At 51.6% G+C, this 22,413-nt stretch overlaps 6 protein-coding genes across 6 annotated transcripts; 4 read left to right on the top strand and 2 right to left on the bottom strand.

The window, feature by feature from the left end:
- Positions 1-145: 145 nt before the first annotated feature.
- BBK36DRAFT_1168784 (hypothetical protein) lies at positions 146-3,085 on the top strand (the record flags this gene model as incomplete). The annotated part of the gene is made up of 9 exons (XM_024895228.1): positions 146-400; positions 431-1,073; positions 1,305-1,914; positions 1,968-2,032; positions 2,063-2,196; positions 2,230-2,259; positions 2,299-2,718; positions 2,758-3,033; positions 3,071-3,085. The coding sequence occupies 9 exons, from the start codon at positions 146-148 to the stop codon at positions 3,083-3,085; spliced, it is 2,448 nt and encodes an 815-aa protein (XP_024749479.1).
- An 845-nt stretch (positions 3,086-3,930) lies between these two features.
- BBK36DRAFT_1200216 (carbohydrate esterase family 4 protein) lies at positions 3,931-5,023 on the bottom strand (the record flags this gene model as incomplete). The annotated part of the gene is made up of 3 exons (XM_024897121.1): positions 3,931-4,609; positions 4,727-4,791; positions 4,869-5,023. 3 exons carry the CDS (start codon positions 5,021-5,023, stop codon positions 3,936-3,938), a joined length of 894 nt encoding a protein of 297 aa, XP_024749478.1. The 3' UTR covers positions 3,931-3,935.
- A 3,207-nt stretch (positions 5,024-8,230) lies between these two features.
- On the top strand, positions 8,231-9,601 carry BBK36DRAFT_1118958 (nucleotide sugar dehydrogenase; the record flags this gene model as incomplete). The annotated part of the gene is made up of 1 exon (XM_024890536.1): positions 8,231-9,601. One exon carries the CDS (start codon positions 8,231-8,233, stop codon positions 9,599-9,601), a length of 1,371 nt encoding a protein of 456 aa, XP_024749477.1.
- A 4,022-nt stretch (positions 9,602-13,623) lies between these two features.
- BBK36DRAFT_1159212 (glycosyltransferase family 2 protein) lies at positions 13,624-15,726 on the top strand (the record flags this gene model as incomplete). The annotated part of the gene is made up of 3 exons (XM_024894177.1): positions 13,624-13,773; positions 13,874-15,439; positions 15,496-15,726. The coding sequence occupies 3 exons, from the start codon at positions 13,624-13,626 to the stop codon at positions 15,724-15,726; spliced, it is 1,947 nt and encodes a 648-aa protein (XP_024749476.1).
- A 2,373-nt stretch (positions 15,727-18,099) lies between these two features.
- On the top strand, positions 18,100-18,756 carry BBK36DRAFT_1141025 (hypothetical protein; the record flags this gene model as incomplete). Its single annotated transcript, XM_024893419.1, has 1 exon — positions 18,100-18,756. One exon carries the CDS (start codon positions 18,100-18,102, stop codon positions 18,754-18,756), a length of 657 nt encoding a protein of 218 aa, XP_024749475.1.
- A 420-nt stretch (positions 18,757-19,176) lies between these two features.
- BBK36DRAFT_53272 (Zn-dependent exopeptidase) lies at positions 19,177-20,931 on the bottom strand (the record flags this gene model as incomplete). The annotated part of the gene is made up of 5 exons (XM_024898217.1): positions 19,177-19,519; positions 19,580-19,780; positions 19,849-19,960; positions 20,051-20,763; positions 20,825-20,931. The coding sequence occupies 5 exons, from the start codon at positions 20,929-20,931 to the stop codon at positions 19,177-19,179; spliced, it is 1,476 nt and encodes a 491-aa protein (XP_024749474.1).
- Between the last annotated feature and the right edge of the window lie 1,482 nt (positions 20,932-22,413).

Genomic DNA, 22,413 nt, shown 5'->3' with positions numbered 1-22,413 from the left:
GCTTCCACAAAACAAGCAAGATGAACCGAACATGGCAGACCAAAGCGATATATCGGCACAGGAGGGGATCAAACAACGCACACTTGAGGATCAGGCCCATTTCGCGACATATACTGTTGGATGGATATGCACAGAGCCAAGGGCGATGTCTATTGCGAGATCTATGCTTGATGATAGACATCATGAGCTGGCAGTCCCGCGTAACGACGATCCCTTGTATACGCTGGGAACCATTGGTTCGTACAAAGTCGTTATTATATGTCCGAGAAGGCCAAGCTCGCAAGCCTCAGTAATTAAGTCCCTATCTGCGACTCTTCATGAAAAGTTCAGCTCCGTCAAATACTGTTTCATCACAGGAGTTGGTAGCAGCATTCGGCCCAACGTCAGGCTTGGGGACGTTGTTATTAGCACGCCGCCCGAACACATACAGATAGCTGACGTGGGGCAAGGGGAACTCGAACTGGAACATGTTTCGTGGTGGAAGACTGGGGAGTGGACGGAGCTTCCTAAGACCCTGCTCGCTATTTTGAGAGAGGTGAAACTGCATCAAACGCGCCTTGGCTCAAGAATAACAGAACACGTTGACAGAGAAAAGAGCGCGATGTCCGCTACTGGTTCGATATCTCTCACGGCTGATCAATTGGAGGACTTTCTGTTCAAGGCGAACTATGACCATGTGGAGAACTCTACTACCGGGCCTGATGGCAATTTCAGTCGTCATGAGACTCTGCGATCTTCCCGGTCTATAGAGAAGCCATGTGGCTCTTGCGATATGTCGCAAATCATCAATAGACTACCCCGAGAAAAGAGAGTCCATTGTGGAATGACTGCTTCTAGCAATCAGATCATCATAAAAAACGCCCTCGAGCGGGATGAGTTGGGGAGGCATCTACCTGATGATGTACTGTGTATGGAACAAGATGCAGCGGGCTTGACGAGCGCATTGCCTTACCTGCTGATTTGCGGCATCTCTGACTATGCGGATTCGCACGGTAATGACAGCTGGAAGGATCATGCCACAGCTGCAGCAGCTGCCTGTGTGAGGGAAATCTTACTTCATATGCCACTCCACGGTAAGTCGCCCAATGGTGTAGGGGAATGAAAGAGTCAATCACCATAGTCGCTGACAAAATATTTAGATGCTGCCGAACACGGTGATGGTACGGTCGAACAGCTTGACTGGCTGTGTTCGGTAGACTATGAGCCTCAACTGAGCAAACTCATCAAGAAACGAGCTCCGGGAACAGGCCAGTGGCTTTATGAGATGGAAGACTTTAAACAGTGGCTTCACCAAAGTGGCGAAGCCTTCTTCTGCCATGGAATCCCTGGATCGGGGAAATCTGTTCTTGCAGCGGCTGTTCTTGACCATCTCATCGAAGTATTTCATCCGGATGCAACAGTTAAGATATGCTATATCTTCTGTCGGCTGGACCAGGCAGAGCAAGGCGTCTTGGGCTTGATGTCCAGCATACTGAAGCAGATGTGCCAAGTCGAACAGTCTCTACCGCAGGTTTTGCAGGACTTGTTCGATTCACATAGCAAGCAAAGCACAAAGCCATCAGTGGACGAGATATGTAGTGCAGTCGAAGCACTGGTTCTCATGTCATCGCGGACCTTTATCGTCGTTGATGCGCTGGATGAGTTGGAACCAGGGATCGCACAACATTTCGTATCACGGCTCTTCTCTTTACAGTACCAGACTAAAGCAAACATCTTCGCAGTTTCAAGGTCCGTTTATGATATTGTGCGGAGATTCCGAGACCATGGATCAATAATCATGGAGCATCGCGCGAGGGAGGATGACATCAATAGATATGTCGAGAACAACATGGACCAGATGCCGAATTTTGTCCATGCCAATCCCGTACTCCAAGACAAACTAAAGATTGAAATAGTCAAATTGACTAATGGAATGTATGTTGAATGCTACATAACATATCTAGGAACAATAATACTGACCCGGCTAGGTTTCTGTATACGGAACATCTTATCGAATCAGTAAGGGGGTGTACGACAAATAGGAGCATGCTACGTGCCCTGCATGACTGCATGCTCCCCCAAGGTTATTTGGACACGATAATGCGGCGAATTCAGAAGCAGGACGCGGACCACACGGATCTTGCTATACACATTCTAATATGGGCAGAGGTGACACGCGGATCATTGACGATTAAAGCACTACAGCACGCCCTTGCAGTGGAACCGGGCAAATCAAGTCTCGACGAAGAGAATATCCCAGATGAGGCCTCCATCCTGTCAGTCTGCTTTGGCTTGATCAACATCGAAGCAGATACTCAGAGAATTGGATTTTGTCATCTCTCGGTGCGTGAATGTTTCAGGGCGCAAAAGAGCAAGTGGTTTCCCGACGCTCGGCTCCATATCGCCAAAACATGCCTCACATATGTCTCGTTCGACACATTCAATTCAGGAATGGCCCAGGGCAAAGAAGAATACAATGACCGCTTGCTGCTTAACCCCTTTTTCGAGTATGCGAGTACAGGATGGGGGCTCTATGCTCGAGTGGAAGCGGATCTCATCGACAGCCTACATTTCCTAGTAAAGGAGCAGAATGTTGCAGCAGCAGCTCAAGTATACTTCCAAAGGATACCTCAGATCACATTATCTGAATTTGCCGCATTTAAACAACCAGTTGGCCTGCACTTGGCGGCGTGCTTCGGCCTGATTGAAGCGGCAACTTTCCTCCTCGGCACTTACGACGTGGATCTAACGTGTACTTTGAATTGGACAGCACTGCAGCTCGCCGTCATATCCGGGCACGAAAACATGGTAGAACTTCTCATCCACAAACATGCTGACATCGAATCCAAAGACTCGCGTGGGCGTACAGCGCTTTCACTTGCCGTCAAGTGGGGACGCGTCTCCATCGTGGACCTGCTCGTCAAGCATGGTGCCAAGGTCAACTTTTACGATGAGGACGGCCATTCTCCACTGTTGCAAGCGATTGAAGCTAATAATGAAGACATTGCGCAGTTGCTCCTGGAGCATGGGGCCGATATTGAGACGGAGGATTCTGTTGGCAGAACTCCCCTATCCATTGCTGCCGCATTAGGGATGGAGGACCTAGTGGAGCTTCTCCTTTCCAGAAATGCCAAAGTGAACCAGGAGCAACCATACGAAGTTCCAAAGGGGCATGAGAAAATTGCAGACTTGCTGATTTCTCGTGGGGCTTCCATTGAGTGGCCTGAATGGACAGTAAGTGATATGTCGGAGAGTGAATTTGTATGGAATTGGAGTTGATCTCCCTAAGCACTCTATCACAACCTCTCTCATCCATCACAACACAGAGATCCTGAAATAGCTGAGAATGATGCCTTGTGGGCACTACCTCAAAACACCATCACTCAAGATCTTGTTACTCTGTATATAATGGGGCTAGGATTAATTGACAAGCCATCACGAAGAAGTACGTGGCGGCACCAAAGGCCAAGATAAGAAGACTTACTTTACATGTTACCACCGTCAGCTTCCGCTTATTGTATCATCAAGATAGAAAGGCGAAGATATTTGGCATCAACTCGTCTACTAGGGTCGATCAGGAACAGACCTACGCTGCCATACTTGAGCTCTTCAGCATACAAAACTTTGAGCAGGTATGGATAATATAATGATATTCAAGATTAAGATGTAATGATGCAATGAAGATAATTACTATTTCATGCTGGGCACTTTCAACAAGGTATGCTCTGCAAGAATATGCCAACGTCCGCCAATGAAAGCCAAAAACAGACCAGAAACCAGACCAGACTTCAAATTAAACCTAAGCTGCCAGCCATATTAAGCTTCGAATAAAGTTAAGCCAACACTATACAAAAGAGACCAGATCCAAATCACACTAGCACACGTCCCGTCTGACAAGCATTATGTATAAGAGCGGAAGATGGCCGCTGCAAGCATCAAATGTTCGCTTCGAGGGCTCAGGCTGAGCGGTACCAGTTCTCGGGCGGATCGTTAAGACATTCGCCAACGGTCACAAGCCTATATCCTCGCTCTCTGCTGGTCTGAATCATGTACTTGGTCAAGGTAATGACCGTCTGTTGGTGAACGTCGTGGGCGAGGACAATATACTCGTGAGACTCTTCGTCGGGCGACTGGAGGGTATAAAACTTCTGCTTAGAGATTTCGATCAACGTAGGGTCGTCGTTCTCATAGTCTTTTGTATCCAGGTTGGTGCTTATGATGTGGTAGCCGAGGCTCTCGAGCGTCTCGATGCACCCGGTCCGCAAGCTGCACTCGAGGAACGGCGGCCGCATGTATATCGGAAAGAAACCAAAGATGTTTCGGAAGGCCATCTCATTGTATATCATCTCGGTCCTCTGGGTCTCCATGTCGACGCCGCTCAGATTGCGATGAGTCCAGGTGTGGCTGGCCAGCTGATGTCCGGCACTGCGCATGCGTCGCAGGACACCTGGCCACGGCGTATCTTCGTTATCGATGCTGCCCTTTCCCCTGTTGTTGCCCGTGATGAAGAATGTTGCCTTGACGCCGTAATCATCCAAGATATCCAGCAGGTCGTTGGTGAACGTGTACGGCCCGTCGTCGAAGGTTAGAGCAACAACGCCCGGAGTGGTGCAATCGGTGATGGTGGAAGCTAGTCACTGGTCAGTCTCAAAGGATCACGATGGACATCAGCGGCAAGATTCGGGCTAGAACGAAGAAGATCCCGATTGACATCATAAGTAGGGGTAGTATATCTCTGGAAGCTCACCGTATGGGACGTCGCCGACAAATCTTCGAGACACATCTTCGGTGCTGTCGCCGGCCGGGGGGATCCTTCACTCGCAGCATTAGCCCTGAATCCTCCGCCACTCGATCCTGTTCCGTCTTGTGTCCTGTGTCTTTCAACTTACTGGGTGTCGCAGGCATGACTGTAGAGAAGCTGGCATCCTCCAGAGCAGTATTGCTCTGTGGTACCACAGTATCCAAACTCGGAGCAGCACTCACCCTTGCCACAGCTCCCAAAACCAGGACCGCAAGGGTTAGCAGCGACCGTTCCGTAAACCATGGCGGCGATCGCCAATATGGCAATCCTGAAGAGTCCCATGGTGAAATACTAAGATGGTATAACACTTGAATGCTCAGCTATCAATGATTCGCTCTCTTTTCGTGAGTATGACCGAGCATATAATAAAGGAAACTGCCAGCTTCGATCGTTGCCAGCACCAAAGAGACAAGCTCAGGCCTACTACTTATGAGGCAGGAAGCCCTTTATCTTATCAACAGCAACGACCAGCCTGGAATCGTTGCCGAGTAAGCGAGCCAAGAAAACGTTCTCGCTGCGGGATTGAGGCGAGTCTAGTAGCCACACATGCTCAACTACCTGCTTTAAGCTTGGAGCTGTTCGGCAAATATCGGACCCATGGAGGCTGGGTTGCATGTACGCCTCTTTCTTTTCCTATAATAGCAATGCATACAAATTGCTCGCTGGGGGAAAGCAATATCGACGGAATCTCATGACCATCGTAAAGGGAGGGCGGTACGATTCCCCAAAATAACCAACGCCATGATGGCCAAAGCCGAGATAGCCGGGACTCATCAAGCCATCAAATCGTCTGACCAGAGCGTAAATGTCCTCGCCCTCTCTCTTCGTCCAAGACGGTCCACCATGGTTGGCTTTGGGACTAGTAGAGAGGCGCACGACAGGAGACAGACAAATGGCGAGCATTACACCCTCTTCCCTTTCTGCTCTACACCCTCTGGGCGAATCAATTTCCCGCCAAGTCTTGTCCTAATTATCCGTCTTACGGTGAATACTGTGTTGAGGATGAGATGGCGCGGGTTCTGCAGTGTATCGGGACGCGATGAACGAAAGGCGGGAGGATAATTGGCAAGGCGTATGGGGGTGTGTAACAGTGCCTGATCCGGCGATCCTTGCTTCACGTTGTGTAATGAGGGGTGCCATGGTATCGTCGACTTTGATTGAACCAGCCAGGTAGAAGTATAGGGATTGAGTAATATCACAATGTCAGCCGTTTAGAGATGTCACGGATTCGGTAGTTGTTACTACCTACAGAGAACGGCATCATGATAACATTGTACAGCCTAGCGTTGCCCAGTTGAGGCTGGTACCTACAAGGTGTCGTTCCTCAGTTCGATCATCCACAAGAAGCAGAAGGCGTTGCGAGAGCCACACCGGTTACTTGTACTCTTCACCGTATTCGACAGATGTTCAGTTGAGGCGCGCCATCTCAAGCCACGCTCGAGCATGTCCAATGAGGCTTGCTGATATCTCGGCCTCTTCCGTTATCAACGTCGATTAGGCCCAAAGCCAAAAAGCACGACCAAGGCACAAGAAGAATCTTTTGAAGACAAGATGCTCACTTGAGGCGGCGTAGCGAGGCGTCATATGGCCAATGTAGGGGTGTGTATGAATGAAAGTTACCAAAAGATGGCTGGCGAGTGACTTGTCTCTCGGAAAGTTGGTGATTACACAGCCAGGCACCGAGCTCGTGTGGAGGAGTTGGTGCTACCATAGTCGAAGCCGGCTCAATCTGAAGTGACACGTCAACACTGCGGCTATTGACGCTGTGGCAGGGCCTCCTTAACACTACATCGTGATCCTAATTACTTGGCTGATCAAGAGAAATAAACAAACAAAAACTGAAAGAAGGCTCAAAGAGGCAGCAAAAGACTTTCTAATGGTACGTCTCTAATATCTCAACGGACCGGAGATGTGCAGCTCACGAGGTACAACTTGCAGGGAATCCGGCTTCGGCCACCGCTTCTCATTCTACAGAGTACATCTGGTCGAATGGAAGCCTCGCCCAGTGGACGTCATGACGGTATTCAAAGTTGTGGCGCATGTAGAGCTACTTATTACTCTACTTCGTCCGTTAGCCCCCTAAGCCACCTCGTCCTTATTCTACAAACGCCGGGTCTAGGCGGGTTGATCTTGCGGTGGTAGAATTAGAGCTTCTACTTTAGCCAATCAGAGTTCCAGTTCTCGCACAAGAAAGTTGCTTCAAGGCGATGGAGAGTCTCAGCTATGTCGTGATAAGATCGGTTCGCCTGTGAGCGAGATCTCCAACTAGTCATGGCCCAATCAGACGGTTCAGTTCACCAGTGAGTTCTCATCTTCCCGCCAAGGTCATGATCCCCAACTCTAGATAGACGAATAGCTCAACCTTCAACTGCGTAGGGTAGCTACGAGGCGAGGGCCGGTATGGCAGCTGACGGAACTGTCAGTTTAAGCCTCAACCTGGCTTGACGTTATACGCGCCAGGCACACGAGACAGCAAGTTTCTTTTTGACGAGATGGGTCCCACAAGCCTTGTTCCTGCGAGTATGGGCTTGTTGAAGAACCAGGACAAGTACCAAGCGATCCGCCTATGACGCGGAGATGGCACAGCGTGCAAAGGCTGTGGCGACAGGACTGTACGATTTCTCCCACATCGTATTGGAGATTTGCAGTGCTACCGTGGCTGCCGCAAGCTTTGTCCTCCCAGAAGCAGCCGAAGCTTAGAACAGAGCTGATGCCAGGGGCAAACGCTTGAGGAGTCGGGCTGAGAAGCTCTGAGGCGGATTCGGCCAAAATAAGCCCTGGGAAGCTTTTAACCTCTCCTATGCCTACTAACGTACACGGCATTTGCTCAAGAGCCTCCAGATCCGTCTAAATGTTGAAGCTCAACCTGATATCACGCCAGATAGACTTCGTTGGTCCATTTCTCGACCCCCTTTTCTGTTGTGAATTCCACTTGTTCCTCGGCCAAATCCACCTCCTCAGCTGAGTTCAGTTAGGTTCCCCTCTGCCCCTGAGGGGGGCAACCATATGGCTGATACTTGCTTTTAGTGGTAGAGATACTTAATTGTGAGATGCTTCCCTCTCTTCCGAGAGGAGTGCCTAGGAGCCAAAACGAGGCTTAAAACTCAATCAACTTAGTGCTCGATGCAGACACATGCCTCCTCGCTTTGGCAGCGCTTTTGCGAAAACATCTTTAGCCTCGAAAGCAATGGACTGAGAGATTCATGCTGGCGTTCTCTGCCTTCTCCCACAGATATTTAAAAAGGACCTGTGACCCGGCTTCGCTCGATTTTCTTCTGCCACCGTTACTTACCAATTCCAACTGCAAACCAAAGCGTTCTCGACAATTACAACTGACGCCTTCTGTTTGTGCCTGGTAGCCTCTCTGTCTCTGCGATTTCTCGCTGCTTTCTTTCTTTTGTTTGTTTCTCTTCGGTCATTCCCTCCTGGTCCGTTTGTCTTGTTATCGCGATGGATCAATCACAGTTGCCGGTCCAGTCCCCAGGGATCGAGGCCACTCCCGGCTCGCCCCCCTGCCCGGCTGCTCATGCTGCCCTCATCCCCCTGCCTTCCGAGCCCGAGTGGAAGTACTACGACGTGACTCCGCCCGCAGAGTCCCCCGCCAATCCTCTCGAGGGGTCTCCTGCTAATAGCAGTCCTCCTCCTGACCCCCTCGTGGCCGTCATCGGTGTTGGCTACGTGGGCGAGCACCTCGTGGACGTCTTTTCTCGCCGCTTCCACGTTACCGGCTTTGACGTTTCTGAGTCTCGTGTCAAGGATCTCACTGCCAAGTACACCGACAACATGAGAGTCGAGATCACCTCGGACCCGCTTCAGCTCTCGAAAGCGACGCACTTCCTGATCTCGGTTCCCACGCTTCTCCTGCCGGACAAGTCCGTGGACACTTCGTACCTGCGGAGTGCCCTCACCACCGTCGGCAAGCACGCTACCCGCGGTTCCACCATCGTCTTCGAGAGCTCCGTGGCCGTCGGCATGACCCGGAAGCTTCTGGGACCGCTCGCCGCGTCCCAGGGCTGGTATGCCGGCATGTCTCCGGAGCGTGTCGACCCGGGCCGCACCGAGCCCGCCGCCTACGATATCGCCAAAGTCATCTCCGGCCTGGACGACGTCGTCCCCGGCTCGCTGGCTGCCATCCATAAGCTGTACTCGGCAGCCTTCAACAAGGTTATCACCGTTTCCCAGCCCGAGGTGGCTGAGATGACCAAGCTGTACGAGAACTGCCAGCGCATGGTAAACATTTCCTTCGCCAACGAGATGGCCAATGCCTGCCTTCCCTTCAAGATCGATCCGTACGAGGTCTGCCGCGCTGCCGCAACAAAGCCGTTTGGCTACATGCCCTACGCGCCCGGTCTCGGAGTCGGTGGTCACTGCATCCCGGTCAACCCGTACTACCTGCTCTCCACGAGCCACTTCCCCTTGCTCAAGGCGGCTTCGGAGGCGATGTACGCCCGTCCCGCGGAGATCGGTCAGAGGGCCATTGACGCTCTGTACGCCAATCCTGCCTCCGCCGCCGGTCTGCCTCGAATCCTTGTCGTCGGCATGGGCTTCAAGCGCGGCCAGTCCCATCTGGTCAACTCGCCCGGTCTTGAGCTGGCCAAGAGCCTTGTGCTCTCTGAGAAGGTCGCTGTTTCCTTCGCGGACCCTCTCGTCACCCAGGAGGCGGTGCCACAGATCACCCGCCTGGATGAGGCCAACTGGACTGTCGCCTATCTCGAGGAGAACTTCGACATGATCATCGTTTCCTTCAAGCAGGACGGTCTCGACTTTGAAATCCTTGGCCAGCTTAAGGATTCCGTCAAGGTTCAGATGTGGTGTGCTTAAATGGTCGCCGCTGTGAACGGCCATGTTGCTGCGGGTTGCAGCCAGACAAGTCGCTTGAATTTGGTATGATGGGTATTGATAATGGTCATTGGCCATTGGGTATAGTTGGTAATGATGATACTCATTGGCAATTGGGTCAATGAGCTACGGGAATTCTGGTATCGTCCTGGTTAAGGCTTCTTGGTCTCCGGTCACTTGCCCCCTCGCAAAGGGGGTCTGTGGGGTTCTTTTCCTTTGTATAGTAAAGTTCTGGCTGATGGTCTTCGGGTCTTTGGTCCATGGCATCTTCAGTCAGGGTTTACGGTTGTTGACACATGATGGAAAACCATTCGTGGTTCTTCCATCTCTTGGGTGCGTGCTATAGCTTGGAGTCTGGAGTGGAAAAGTTTGGGGAGACGGTGATGTGTGGTTTTGGGGAGGTTGATTTTGACTTTGTTATAGTGCCTATTGGTACGAAACTTGCGTTAATGTCTAATAGAAAACCCTGATTTGTTGACCTGTCATTCCATTGTAGCTCTGCATCAACTCGTGCTCAAGTATCGTGAGGTTTCGACTACCTGATCGGTGAATGCACATGGTGACCCTCGAGTAAGACAACTGAAGTGGAAGATTGTAAACGCCATTTCACGCCTATGCTAAGCCCAGATATGCTTGTAATGCCCTAGGTCAGTTTTCCTGTGCAACCACTCGTATGTCTCTACGCATAACACTCACTCTCGTATTCTTGCATCGCACACAGTAGTAGGGACATTCAAGCAAGGCTCCCAGATACTGGAACTCAGCCAGACAGAACACACTGATTCCGGTTCTGACCTCACCAGCTTTGGGCACAAAGGCTTTCACGGTAGCCCAATGCGGATCTCCGGTTTATCCCTCCCCCGTCAGCCCACGCAGTGAGGTATCAGCACAAAAAGTCCAGCGTCGTACAGCATTTCCCTCTTCTCACTGGCCGGCTGAGTCTCGGACATAAAAAACATCGGATAAGAAACAGCCGGTAGGTACGGAAGTATGTTTCTCAGGGCGTTTTGTGCTTCCCAAGCCTGCACGCCTAGCCCGTTATTGGTAGCTTTTCTCCCTTCTCTCCCTACCAGCCTCGTCCATATTTATTTATTTCCATCAATTTTTCATTAGCGCCTAATGCCCTGTCTTGTCTAATGTCGTGATCTCGGGGGCGGAGACGATATACCGAACAAGATTTGTGGCTTGGTGAGAAAGAGGGGGAAGGGGGGAGGGGCGGTCCGCCGGAAAGCTGCGTATTCTGCGTGTATCTCGGCAAGATGCAGATCCCCCATCTGAAGTTGCGAATCATGACGATCGATGAAGAAGAAGGAAACACGTATAAGACATTACTCTTACTCCCCTTCGTATTCGCACAACCGGACTACTGCATACTTACCAAAGATATATATATATAGCGATAAAAGGGGGGAAGAAACACGTCCGGCTGGCTGCGCTACGGAGATGTGCAGAGATCTCGAGCTAGCATGAAGAAACTACTGCAGGTCCATCGGGAGGAGCGTTCAGCTTCGCCTTTGTCCAAGAACTATTCCGCAGTAAGGATAGTTCCGTGGTCGGATGGTGTCCCTCTCGTGTCGTTAACGAGCAGGACGAAAACTTCCGAGCTAAGGGAAGAGGGCAGGGATAAAAAGATACATTGAATATGTCGGAATCTCAGCCTGATCAGGCGAAAGTCGAGCAAATCTAGGTAACGCCGGGGTTTCTTTTGTGTCACTGGAACTGACGGACTTTGCTTGTTGGTGTACGTTTTTGAAAGAGGAGGGGGGGTGTGAAGCTTACATTTCCGGTTCGTTACCGCCATGAGCAAAGATCTTATTGAGAGGAGAGCGGCAAAGGCCCACAAAGTTCTACCTACGGATTTAAGCATGTTTTTAAAATGGGTGGGCCTGGATCCAGATTGGAGTACTTGTACCTCCGTCAGGTTGTAGTCGATGTGCCGTGTGCGAAGTGGTGGTGGAGAAGAGGGAGCCGAACGAAGGCGATTGGGGAGGGGAATATCTCCGATTCAGGAGCCTTACTCGACTTGGGAAGGCCTTTTCAATCTTAATTCTTCTACTCCTCTTCTTTCTTCTCCCGCTATTCGCTCCTCAATGTGCCGATTTACGCCTTTAGTCAAGCGTCGAGTGGCTTGAGAGTAGCGCACCCTTTGTTTCTTCCTGGCAGCTCTACTAACGAAGTACATGAAAACTAACCTACAGACTCTCTCGATACACACTCGCTCACTCCGATCACTCCATCACCCGCACACGGGTAACGACATGTCCCGAGGACGGCTCACATGGGTCCCATGGAAGGCCGCGAGAACGCCACCCATGCTGCATGCCAAGCATTATGTACATGAATCTGCAAGTCCGCGATACTACACCAAGGAATCAGATTCCTTGCCAGATCCCACGTGGTACCACGCACTGACACGTCCCCAAAGCTGAGACTTGAGCTCTTCACCGGTCTCTTCCTTGTTTCTCTCCCTTCTCCTCATCCCCTCTTCATGTACAGGCGGCGTGGCTGATGTTCCCCCTCTTTGTCTGCCCAATCCTGCCTTTCGTCTCTGCCACAAGTACCTCCGGCGCTGAGCATAAACAATGTGGCGTTTGATGACATTGAAAGAAATCGGAGTTGAGTCAAAGGAAGGACTACCATCGCAGATGCTCCAGGTACATGCATAAGAGGTGTGACTGTAACATTCGAGCTCGTGTCGGCTGCCGTCTGGCCCACGAGGATACATAGATCTACTCCCCAAAGTATCACGACCAGCTTGACACGTAAGTAAGAGAGCACACACAAAGGCATCTCTAGACTACGTACTAAGTAGGCACTACAATGCCCAATACGCAGTAACACCCCTTTACGACTCTCACCTACCTACGTCCCTCCAACGTACTACCTCTCCTCCCCCCCTTACCTACTTAGGTGGTGTACCTTTGACTCAAGCCCAGGCGTAAAAGTCAATCTCGCCGGCCTTGGCGGCAGAGGCCCAGTTGCATTAGCCTCAAGCCCATGGGATTCTTGTTGCTTTCTAATTCATGCAAGCCGACGATGCCTTCGTATTCGAGGCTGCTGCATGAGCAGATGCGTCCCCTCAATCGGACCACTCAGCGATCTCATCCACTCTTTCGAGGGATTCTCAGCTCCGAGAGGCGAGGTGATACCATATCTGATGCAGAGTTATTTTTTTTCTTCCCCAGGTGTTTTTCACTCCTTTCCTCCTTGACACGCCTTTTACGCTTAGGGCGACTTGTGCGAGCCCGGGGAGGTTCTTCTTTCTTTCTGGTTCCTCCTTTTGGGATGACAGTACGTTGCCAGTGTGGCCAAAACACATACAAAGCCACTCTCGACTATTGAACTTGGCGGTAGTTGAGGCTTCAACCCACAAAATCACATTGGCTGCCTCATGCCTCCGCTGTTCTCCGTACTATGGCCAACATTGTTGCTCATACCTCATCGAAGACGACCAGACAAAGCAGCTCAATGATGAATGCTGATTGCCTCCCCTTGAGCTCAGTGAAGCCTTGACCCGCGTCTGTCCGCCATTCTACCTCCTCCTCAGGACCCAAACCACATCCGTCCAGCGCCTCCCATTAAGCTTTTTGCTTGCTACAAAGCCTCCTTCGTTCTTCAACAGCCCTATGAGAGCCCTAAACTAAGATAACGAGCCAGTAAAAAGATCCCAATCCTCTTTCATGTCGCTCCAGACCTGTTCTTCGCTAACAGTCCTCTCCAGTCATTCGCTGCCCTCTTCTGAGCCCTCTCGAGTTAGCGCGGTACGGCAAGCCTCGTCTTCGATCAGCCCTCTTCTCTCGTTCTTTTAGGAGACGCCTACCCTTCCTTCTTCTCTCTTTCTCCTTCCTCTTTCTACCACACTCAGGACTCGTTCTCTTTGTCCTGCGTCCTCCACGATCGCTTCGACGTTTCATGCGAAAAGAAAGCCTTCAGCTTTTGACATACGTTCGTTATTGTGGAACACACACATCAGAAAGGAGAAGTGAACAATGTCTTCTCCCATCATGCCAGTCGACTCGAATCCGGGTACGGATTCGGGCGACATTGCTACCCAGCGGCCCACGAGGCAGGAGAATTTCAGCAAGCCGCCAATCTCCATGCTCAACCACACTGCCAACAACAGATTGAGCGCGGAACAAAACTCACGAGACTCGGTAGGCAATTGAGCGAACCACTCACAGTTTCCCTGCATCAAACCCGTCAGCTCGTGGGAGTCTTCGCGTCCTGACTCAAGCTAACTGAACGAAACTCCAGTCCGTCATCCGCAACATCAACGGCAGCTTCGTCCCGGGAACTCAGACTCCTCAGTCTCAGGACTCGCTCGGCATCGTTTCTGCCTCTTCCTTCTCGTCTTCCATTCAGCAGGAAGAGGCAAAGCTGCGATGGGACTCGGACTTTGAGCTCAAGAGAGTGTCCAAGTCCCTCCTCATGCTTCAGAAATGGCTTCTCATCCTCGGTCTCCTCTGTATCAACGGAGTCCTCATCTTCTTGGCTTTGAGGTTCGATCAGCTGTACTATCTCTTCATTGTCCTTCTCAGCTCAAACACCATGCTCCAGGCTGGCATGATGCTCGCGATCATCATCATGGCTATCCTCAGGCGTACCATCCCTTGCTATTTCGGTAGAAAGGAAATCATCCCGGACGAGCCCGAGAGGCTGGTACTTCTGCTGCCCTGCTACAACGAAACCCGCGAGGAGCTGACACGGTCTCTCGACTCTCTGGTAAACCAAAAGGAAATCGGCTCTCATCCCAAGGTTATCTTCATCGTCGTTGATGGCAACGTCCGCGGCCCCAACATGGAAAAGACGACTCAGGAATATCTCCTTGAGGACATTCTTGGACCCGGTCAGTATCGTCGCTTCGAGAACGGTTACCGTGCCAGAGACGGCCTCTTCATGCCCGTCAAGGTCCAGACAGGCTGGTACAAGGGTCTCCCCTACGTCTTGGTCGGTAAGAGCTACAACCAGGGCAAGCGTGACAGTCTGTGCTTTGCCCGCTCGTTCCTGTACCACTTCAAGCAGCGCTCGGAAAACGTCATAACCATGTTCAACAACGGTCTCTACGAGTACATTGGCAATATCTTCGTTCAGCACGGCCTCGACACTGTGGACTTTCTCGTCGGCATGGACGCCGACACCGTCTTTGACCAGTTCTGCATCATCGAAATGCTCCATGAGATCCGCTCCAACCCAAGGCTCGTCGGTGTCTGCGGCCACGTCTGCGTCGACTATGACGGCAAGCCCTTCTCCCCTTGGTCCCTCTACCAGTCCGTCGAGTACTCCCAGACTCAAGGCCTACGCCGCATGTTCCAGTCTCGCGTCACCGGCAAGGTCAACTGCCTCCCCGGTTGCTGCCAGCTGATCCGCGTCGACGAGTCCACCTTTGGCGACGAGGTCCTTCGCGAGCGCTTCGGCTACTGCCCCAAGCCCAACGACGTTATGACCTCGCACATTATGGGCAACTACTCCGAGGACAGCATCCACGCCTCCATCATCTTCAGCTTGTTCCCCAAGAAGCAGACCGCTCAGGCCCTCCGCGCCAAGGCATTCACGATTGTGCCCCAAAATATGAAGGTCTTCCTCTCGCAGCGCAAGCGCTGGGCTCTCGGCAGTATCTCCAACGAATTTGTCATGCTCTTCAGGCCCGGCATCATCTTCGTCGAACGAGTCCAGAGCCTTGTCGCCGTCGTTACTTGGGCCATTACGCCATTCATCATGGCCGCCGTGGCTGAGCTCGTTCGGCTCTTCATCGTGAGAGGCGGAAAGGTGTTCAAGGATCCCGTCTTCGTTGGTCTTCTCTCGGTCTTGTTTGCCCGCTACGTAAGTACTTACTCCATGGTAGTCTCTCTTGCTCTCTCATAGCTAACACTCTCTAGTTCTATTCCTTCTGTGTCGGCTTCTGGCTTCCCCGCAACATGATGGAGCGCACCCAGTATTTTGTCGGCTTCTTCCTTCACTTCCTGCTTTCTCCTGTGATCAACATTGTCATCATGGTCTACTCCCTCTTCAACTCGGATGACTTCAAATGGGGAAAGACCCGAGAGGTTGTCGGCGAGGATGACGCCGAAAAGGGGGCTCTGGTAAACAGAGCTCCTGTTGCTCATTGAGTTGGTGCATCCTAGCACCAAGCTCATGGGGAAGGGAAGCTGTGGGGAGGGGAGGAGGGTAGTGGAGAGGGGAGGAGGGTGGTCACGGGGAGAAGAGCGGAGGGGACGGGGTAGGAGACAGAGATGTGGAAGGGGGCACTTGAGGGTGTCCCAAGAACTGATTCGACCTGGATCCATCCGAAGTCCAGGGTTCATGACGCAAGCAGAGTCTGGCTTTACAATACGACAGTGATGGGAAATACCAATCAAATTGGTAAGTATACCAAATTCTCTTCTTCTTTGCCTCTTTTCGTCTGCAGTTTACTAACAGACAATTTCCAGCATTTCCCATGTATTCGAGGCAGGGCCTGTAAACAGGTGCCCTCAGTTTTGGTTATTCACAAACAAACAAGTATTTTGCTCCCACAAAAGCATTCATTTTGTCCTATAGGGCTTTTCGTCTTCCAGCCCCTCGTCTCTACCAAATCCGGGATTCCCAACAAAGGATCTATCCGAAGACAGACGAGACGCGGACTAGCCTTACGGTTGGATACATGCTTGGGCAAGCGTTGAGGTTATTCCCCCCATGTTTTTATTGGATGTTTTCTCTTCTGTCTTCTATACCTTTTAATTTTGAGTTCTCGATACCTGGTTTGGAGTGGAGGTGTTGGGTTTTGTTTTTTCTTTTGTTCTGGATGGGTCACCATGTTCCTCGCCTCGACGGGAAATGTCTGTGAATACTGCTTGAAAAGATATCACCATCGCGTTATCCTCATGCTAATCACGGAGGGCGGACAAGGGGTTGGCTTGGGTTTTTGTTTTCGAAAAGTACATGTAGCTACAGTTTGTTTGATGGACATGTCGGCAACCTGGTTGCTCGATTAGTATTCCCCCAAACACAAAAACCCAAAAAAATGTTCGCAGGAAGCTTTCATCTCCTCAGCTGCTTTGTGGTGAATCGAATTAGCCTGGTTGTCAACATGTACACAATTGTAGGAAGCTGTGAACGCCGACGCCCATCACATGCATATCCAGATGCAGCCATCCGCATCTCCCCCCTGTCCATCCCCCCTTCTCTCTGCCGCCTGGCATTACGCCAACAACAGCAGGTGTAGATAGATGCTGCAGGCCTCGACATGAATCGAAACTATATACCACGGGCCAAGCTACAGCCCTGCTGTAGCGAGGCGAGGCTGGCAGGAGAATGCTAATGAGAATAAGATTTTTTTTCATGCCGGTATCCGTTTTGATCGCGCGGAGAAACCTGGTTTCTTAGTTTCGTGATGTGTAATTTATTGTTGTTGGCTTTTGAAGAACATGCCAAGCGCATAGACGGGGTACTTACTGATCGTGGCTGGATGCGTGTAGTGGTGAGATGCTTCTTCCTACCCTACTGTTTTCACAGTTTGGAAGCTCAAACGTTGCCTGGCTCTACCGGAGAAGTAGTTCTCGTATCAAACAGAAAGTCTCACGAGACATGTCTCGGCACCCATAGAATTCGTTGCCCCGTCTTCCAACATTTGACATCCTGTCAGATCCCCTCAAAGAACCATCCATAAACCAGGCATCCGGCAACAAAACTTGGACCACATGTCCATCCCCAACCAATTACCACCCCCCCTGCCAACTCTCACCCCAGCCAACGAAATCCTCTCCCCAGCCACCCTCAATGAACTCCCATCATAGCACACGCATAAGGCAACGTCCAGCTTTAGTTCCACCCACCACCATCAACACTCACTACCCGCCCACACACGTAAATCTGGCATTGCCAAAAACGGTTCTTCTTGGGTTTGTAGCGCATCGCACTGCGAAGAGAGCAAAGGGGGAGAAAGTGTCGATGCAACCCCCAGCGATCACGGTGGGTGCGCTAACTGGACCTCATGGCCACATCATATGACATGCTACATCTCGGTCCAAGAGAATCCTCTATCTTCAGTTTACAGAGAACTAGAGCAAATGCATCATGACCTGCATACAGGACGGGTCATCTTCTCTTGTCAATTGCCGCTTCTCTTCTCTCCTGTCGTCTGTGCCTAGTAAATGCCGAGTGCGGTGCAGAGAACTTGGCTTACGCGCGGTAGATGATGTTCAATCCCGAATGAAGGGGGTGGGCGTGCGTGAAGCAGACATAGCGGTCACCTGTAATCTGCTACTATTGACATCCAACCTACCAGAGAAATGAGTTCAAAGGTCTTTTTATCTTATGACAGAGGAGTGATAAAATACGAGGGCCATCCTGTCGCCACCGACTCAAGTCAATTTCTCCTACTGTTCCTGCTCTCAATCTACAACTCACTGGGAACCAATATCATCCCCCTTCTATCTTCCTTTCACACAAACAACACATTCCACACTTGAACATCCTTCCAAGCGAACAAAGACAAATCCAGAATGCACATCCCTCAACCCCCTGCCCCAACGACTCCCCCCTCCCTCCAAATCCGCCAACTCGACTTCCACATCCTCACCCAAACCCTCATCCGCCCTTCCACAACAATCATCACAACTATCACCCTCGGCACAATCGAGCCCGCCTCCACAGAGACCATCGCCGCCGTCCCTCTCCCCGAGACAACATCCCACCACCACAGCGGTCTCTCAGGAGGCCAGATCGGGGCTATACTCGGTTCCGTCGTGGGCATCGTCGTGCTCCTCCTCATCATCGGCTTCTGCTACGTCGGCAGACGCAGAATGCCGATAACGTACGATGATGAGAAAGAATCCAGATACAAATACAGAAAGCAAACCCACAACAACAACGGATGGGGCAACAGCCAGAAGAAGAAAGCCAAGGGCAAAAGCTCGCGCACAACGCGCAGTGTATACGAGTACGATTACACCGAAGAAGAAGCCGCATACTATGCAGCAGCCCCCGCAAAAAGCAAGAGAAAGTCTTCATCGTCTTCGAAGAAGAACAATGGTGCCACGGTTCAAGAACCCGCTCCGGCTGTTGTCGCGGAGAGAATCCCTGGAGGGCCAAGATATCCGACTTACCGCGCGATTCCAATATCGAATCCCCGAAACCCTCAGATTTGGCGTACGGGTTGACAAGACTTCTATCTTCAGCAACCAGGATAAGAGATGACTTGTCAGGTTTAATATTACATGGAATGAAAGGATATACTAGTATGAGGGAATTGACAGAGACATTGTGTCATGGTGAGTTCTGACATGCATACCTAGTCTCAGTAGTCTTGTCTCACGCCAGCAGGCAAAAGGCGACTCTCCCTCTGTCGCATTCACGAAACAATGAGCGGACCATATCAACAGTATCTGGCTTGCGATCTTTAACTTGATATTCTCGGAACATCACAAATGGATGATATCCGAACACTTACAGCATCTGGCAGGACGGGATAACTCGACAAACTCATTTCTCATTCACGGTCATGGCAATACGCAGTAATGACGAATGACTTAGGTAGTTTAATGACGCCTCATTTTACTGCATTGCAGTCATGTCGTGCCTCAGACTGTGTGGTCACCTACGCCTCCGCAGCTGTGAGACTTCTCAATCACCTTGGTGAGCTGTGCCGCCCGGTTAAGCCGTCTCTGGATAGCCCGTCTGCTGCTGGGGTTGAGACTCGTCTTCTCTCGAGGGGGGATGCCATCCAGGCTCAAAGCGAGCTGTGCCGCCGCACGACCAGCAGCCTTGGTGTTGAGAGTGAGGGCCTCCCAGTTGATGTTGTCGAGATTGTCACAGGCCAGGTGGTAGCACGCATCCTCTGGAGCTCCAGCTCCGGTGAAGAGGCCAGAAGAAGGGATACCAAGCTCCAAGAAGGCAACATAATCTGAGGAAGACCCAAATCCGCTATCAATTACCAGTTAGCCGGTCGTCTCATTCTTGTGGCTCGCAATGAGCAAGACTCACCCATAGTAAACCGGCTTGCCCTTGGACTGGACGTAGTCAAAGAGAAGAGAGCCTCCAGTCTTGTGGGCGTCGGTATCGGCATAGACGGCGTAGATGGGCTGCTTGGAGCCAATCATGTCGTAGTTGAAGTAGAAGCGAATGCGATCAGCCTCCGCTTCAGACAGCTGGCTGCCATAGTACAACGAGCCGATCAGGCCGCTCCTGTTGTGCGTCTCGATCAGCCAATCGACTCCTTGACGAAGCCACGACAGACAAACGGCAAGACTTACTCTTCGGCCCCCCACCAGGCAAATCGAACCTTGTTGGTAAAGCCCGTGTATCTCCTAAAAGCGGTGGCCAGTTCAAGAAGGGCGGCTGTTCCGCTGCCATCGTCGTTCACACCTATATCGTGGACGCATCACGTCTGGTCAGTCCACTGGCGTGGAATAAACACCTCTCCAGCCAAGTACAGAGGGAGCTTTATATACGTACCGGCACCGGCTTGGACAGAATCCAAGTGAGCACCAAGCATAACCACGTTGTTGGGATCGCCCTCCTTGGTCTCCGAGATGATGTTCCAGCTGTCTCTGGGCTCATTGATCGAATCCACGAGAAGATTGACCGTCAACACCTCTCCCAGGCCCAAACGATTTTTCCAGCCCTTGCCGTATTCTTCGGTAATAACTCCAACAGGGACCAGCAGTCCGATGTTTTCGGCACTCAGGGTCGCCCCTCCAATGGAGTCGCCCGGCACGTTGTTGTACAAGATGACGGCCAGCGCACCGTGAGCCTTGGCCAGCTTGAGCTTGTCGGCAATAGCACACACGCCGCGCCGCACAAGGGCAATCTTGCCCGTGGCATCGATGCCCGCCCATTGGTCCTCGAAACAGGCAGATCCCCGCTCGTCGTCAACCGGCGTGTCGATGAGCTCGGCAGTAATGCCGCCGGGGATAGGCGTGGCCGTGTTGTACTGGAGAGTAATGACATAGACGTTTTCACCCTCGGGTCCGGTGACGTGAATGGACCTCGTTGTCTCGAACAGGTGCGTGAACTTTTGAACGTACGTGTCAAACTCGCTGGCAAAGCGTGTCTGGACGCGCTCAAGGATGAAGTCGAGAGAGGCGTTGTAGCCGGGGAGACCAAAGGCTCTGTTGCCGCCGTTGTCGCTGGCAATGTGGTTCAGGTTCCAAAGCACATTCTGGAGGCTATGCTCGAGAGTCAGCACTGAGACACATTGTAGTGGTCATGGGTCGTGGCTGTAGCTACTTTTTCTCCTCAATATCTCTCTCGATCGCGTCCGGTGAGAGTACATCAGCGACAACGGCACTCGCGACCAGAATGCCAGCGCAGGCCAGGCGACTCCAGAGCTTCATGATGCAGAGACTCTGGGATGGATTGGTAGGTCGAGGTGACAGTGTCGTGTAAGTGTAGTATATGAATAATAACACTATAAGTAGCGTGCACTGCCTATCACTCCCTACTATGTAGGTCCTGGTATTGGAAGCGGTATAAGCACGCAAGTGAGACGTTCACGAGGACCCAGACATCCCTTTTATCTAGCAACCCAGGTACTCCCCATCTCGAAGCAGCTTCGAGGGAGGCAGTTGCTCCTGGTCCTGAGCGGCGGCTAATAACTGCCCCCCCTGCTAGCCAAGACTCTATTCGCAATAAAGCCCTGGCAAAACCCAAGTTAAGCTTGTTGAGCCCGATGCCTCAATGGGAAGCTGGCAAAGGCAATCTGGATATCTTATCGCCTTGGCAGCCGAACGGGCAGGTCTTGACGGCTCTCACGCCTCAGCGGAGCAGGTTGGCGCAACAATTGGCCCAGCCGATTGGCGCCCGCATCGACGGCAAGCATGTCCGCCGAGATGGTCGCTGTAGTTGTACTCGCCATCACGATCCCAGGTTGGTGGTATTAGTCTGTAGACGTGGCGAACCAGCTTCCAAGAAGGACGGCGCGGCTGGGCAATGGAACGCTTGGTGGGAGTTTGCGAGAACTTCTGATAGACCAGGCGAGGAGTTGGGTTACGCTGCATGGTCACTGTTCGCGGTTGTGACTGTCGAGGCCAATGAGACGCAAGCCGGAGCATGCGGAGCGAGCAAGCTGCATCAAGTCGGGGATCGCGAGGGTGAGGAGATGTGAAGATGCATCAAAAGTGCCCCGAAGACGTGGAATTGGCCAACCGCTGCTCGGTCTCTAAGTTTGGTGCATTCGCCGCTACTAGTAGCCCCGATACGGTTTTGTGTCCCTGCATCTACATTTTAAATGGCCGGTAAACAATAGAGGAGAAAACTGCTGAACGTCTGGACACTGAGTTGCTGGGTTAGGAAATTGAAGCTTGAATCACCATATCCATCACGGCTGCTCTCACCCAGAATTGCTACCCTAGACCCGTATCAAAAAATGTAGTTTTTTGGTAGATTTTCATTATGTCAGCCATCTAGGTGCATCACGCCATTGACATCGTCAGTGATCCAATCCAATATCTTCACATGCCGGGATAAACCGACGGTCATGATGATCCAACGATTTATCGCTAGAATCAAAAGCTAGATCGGTAGATTGGTGTTCATAGCATCAAGCGGATGCAAGTTCTCGTCGGAATACATAGAAACGCACGTATGGTAATCACTGGACGGAGCGTTTGTGCCCGTCACTTACACAGGCCCGGACTAATTGGTTTTTGCGAGACGCCGTCACCGCCCCATCAAGGCACATGGGCTGACCCGAGAAAAATCATGTGGCGTCGCATATCGCCGGCAGAAGAAAAAAAAAAGCAGCTGAAATAAAAGGCTAAGAGGCCAAGCTCCGTCTTTTCACCCCTTGACAACCTCTTGTTCCTGTGGCAAACCGT

Source organism: Trichoderma citrinoviride, assembly GCF_003025115.1.
Source record: "Trichoderma citrinoviride strain TUCIM 6016 unplaced genomic scaffold BBK36scaffold_7, whole genome shotgun sequence".
NCBI lineage: Eukaryota > Fungi > Ascomycota > Sordariomycetes > Hypocreales > Hypocreaceae > Trichoderma > Trichoderma citrinoviride.
The sequence above is the reverse complement of the archived record's forward strand: the minus strand, read 5'-3'. Positions and strand labels throughout refer to the sequence as shown.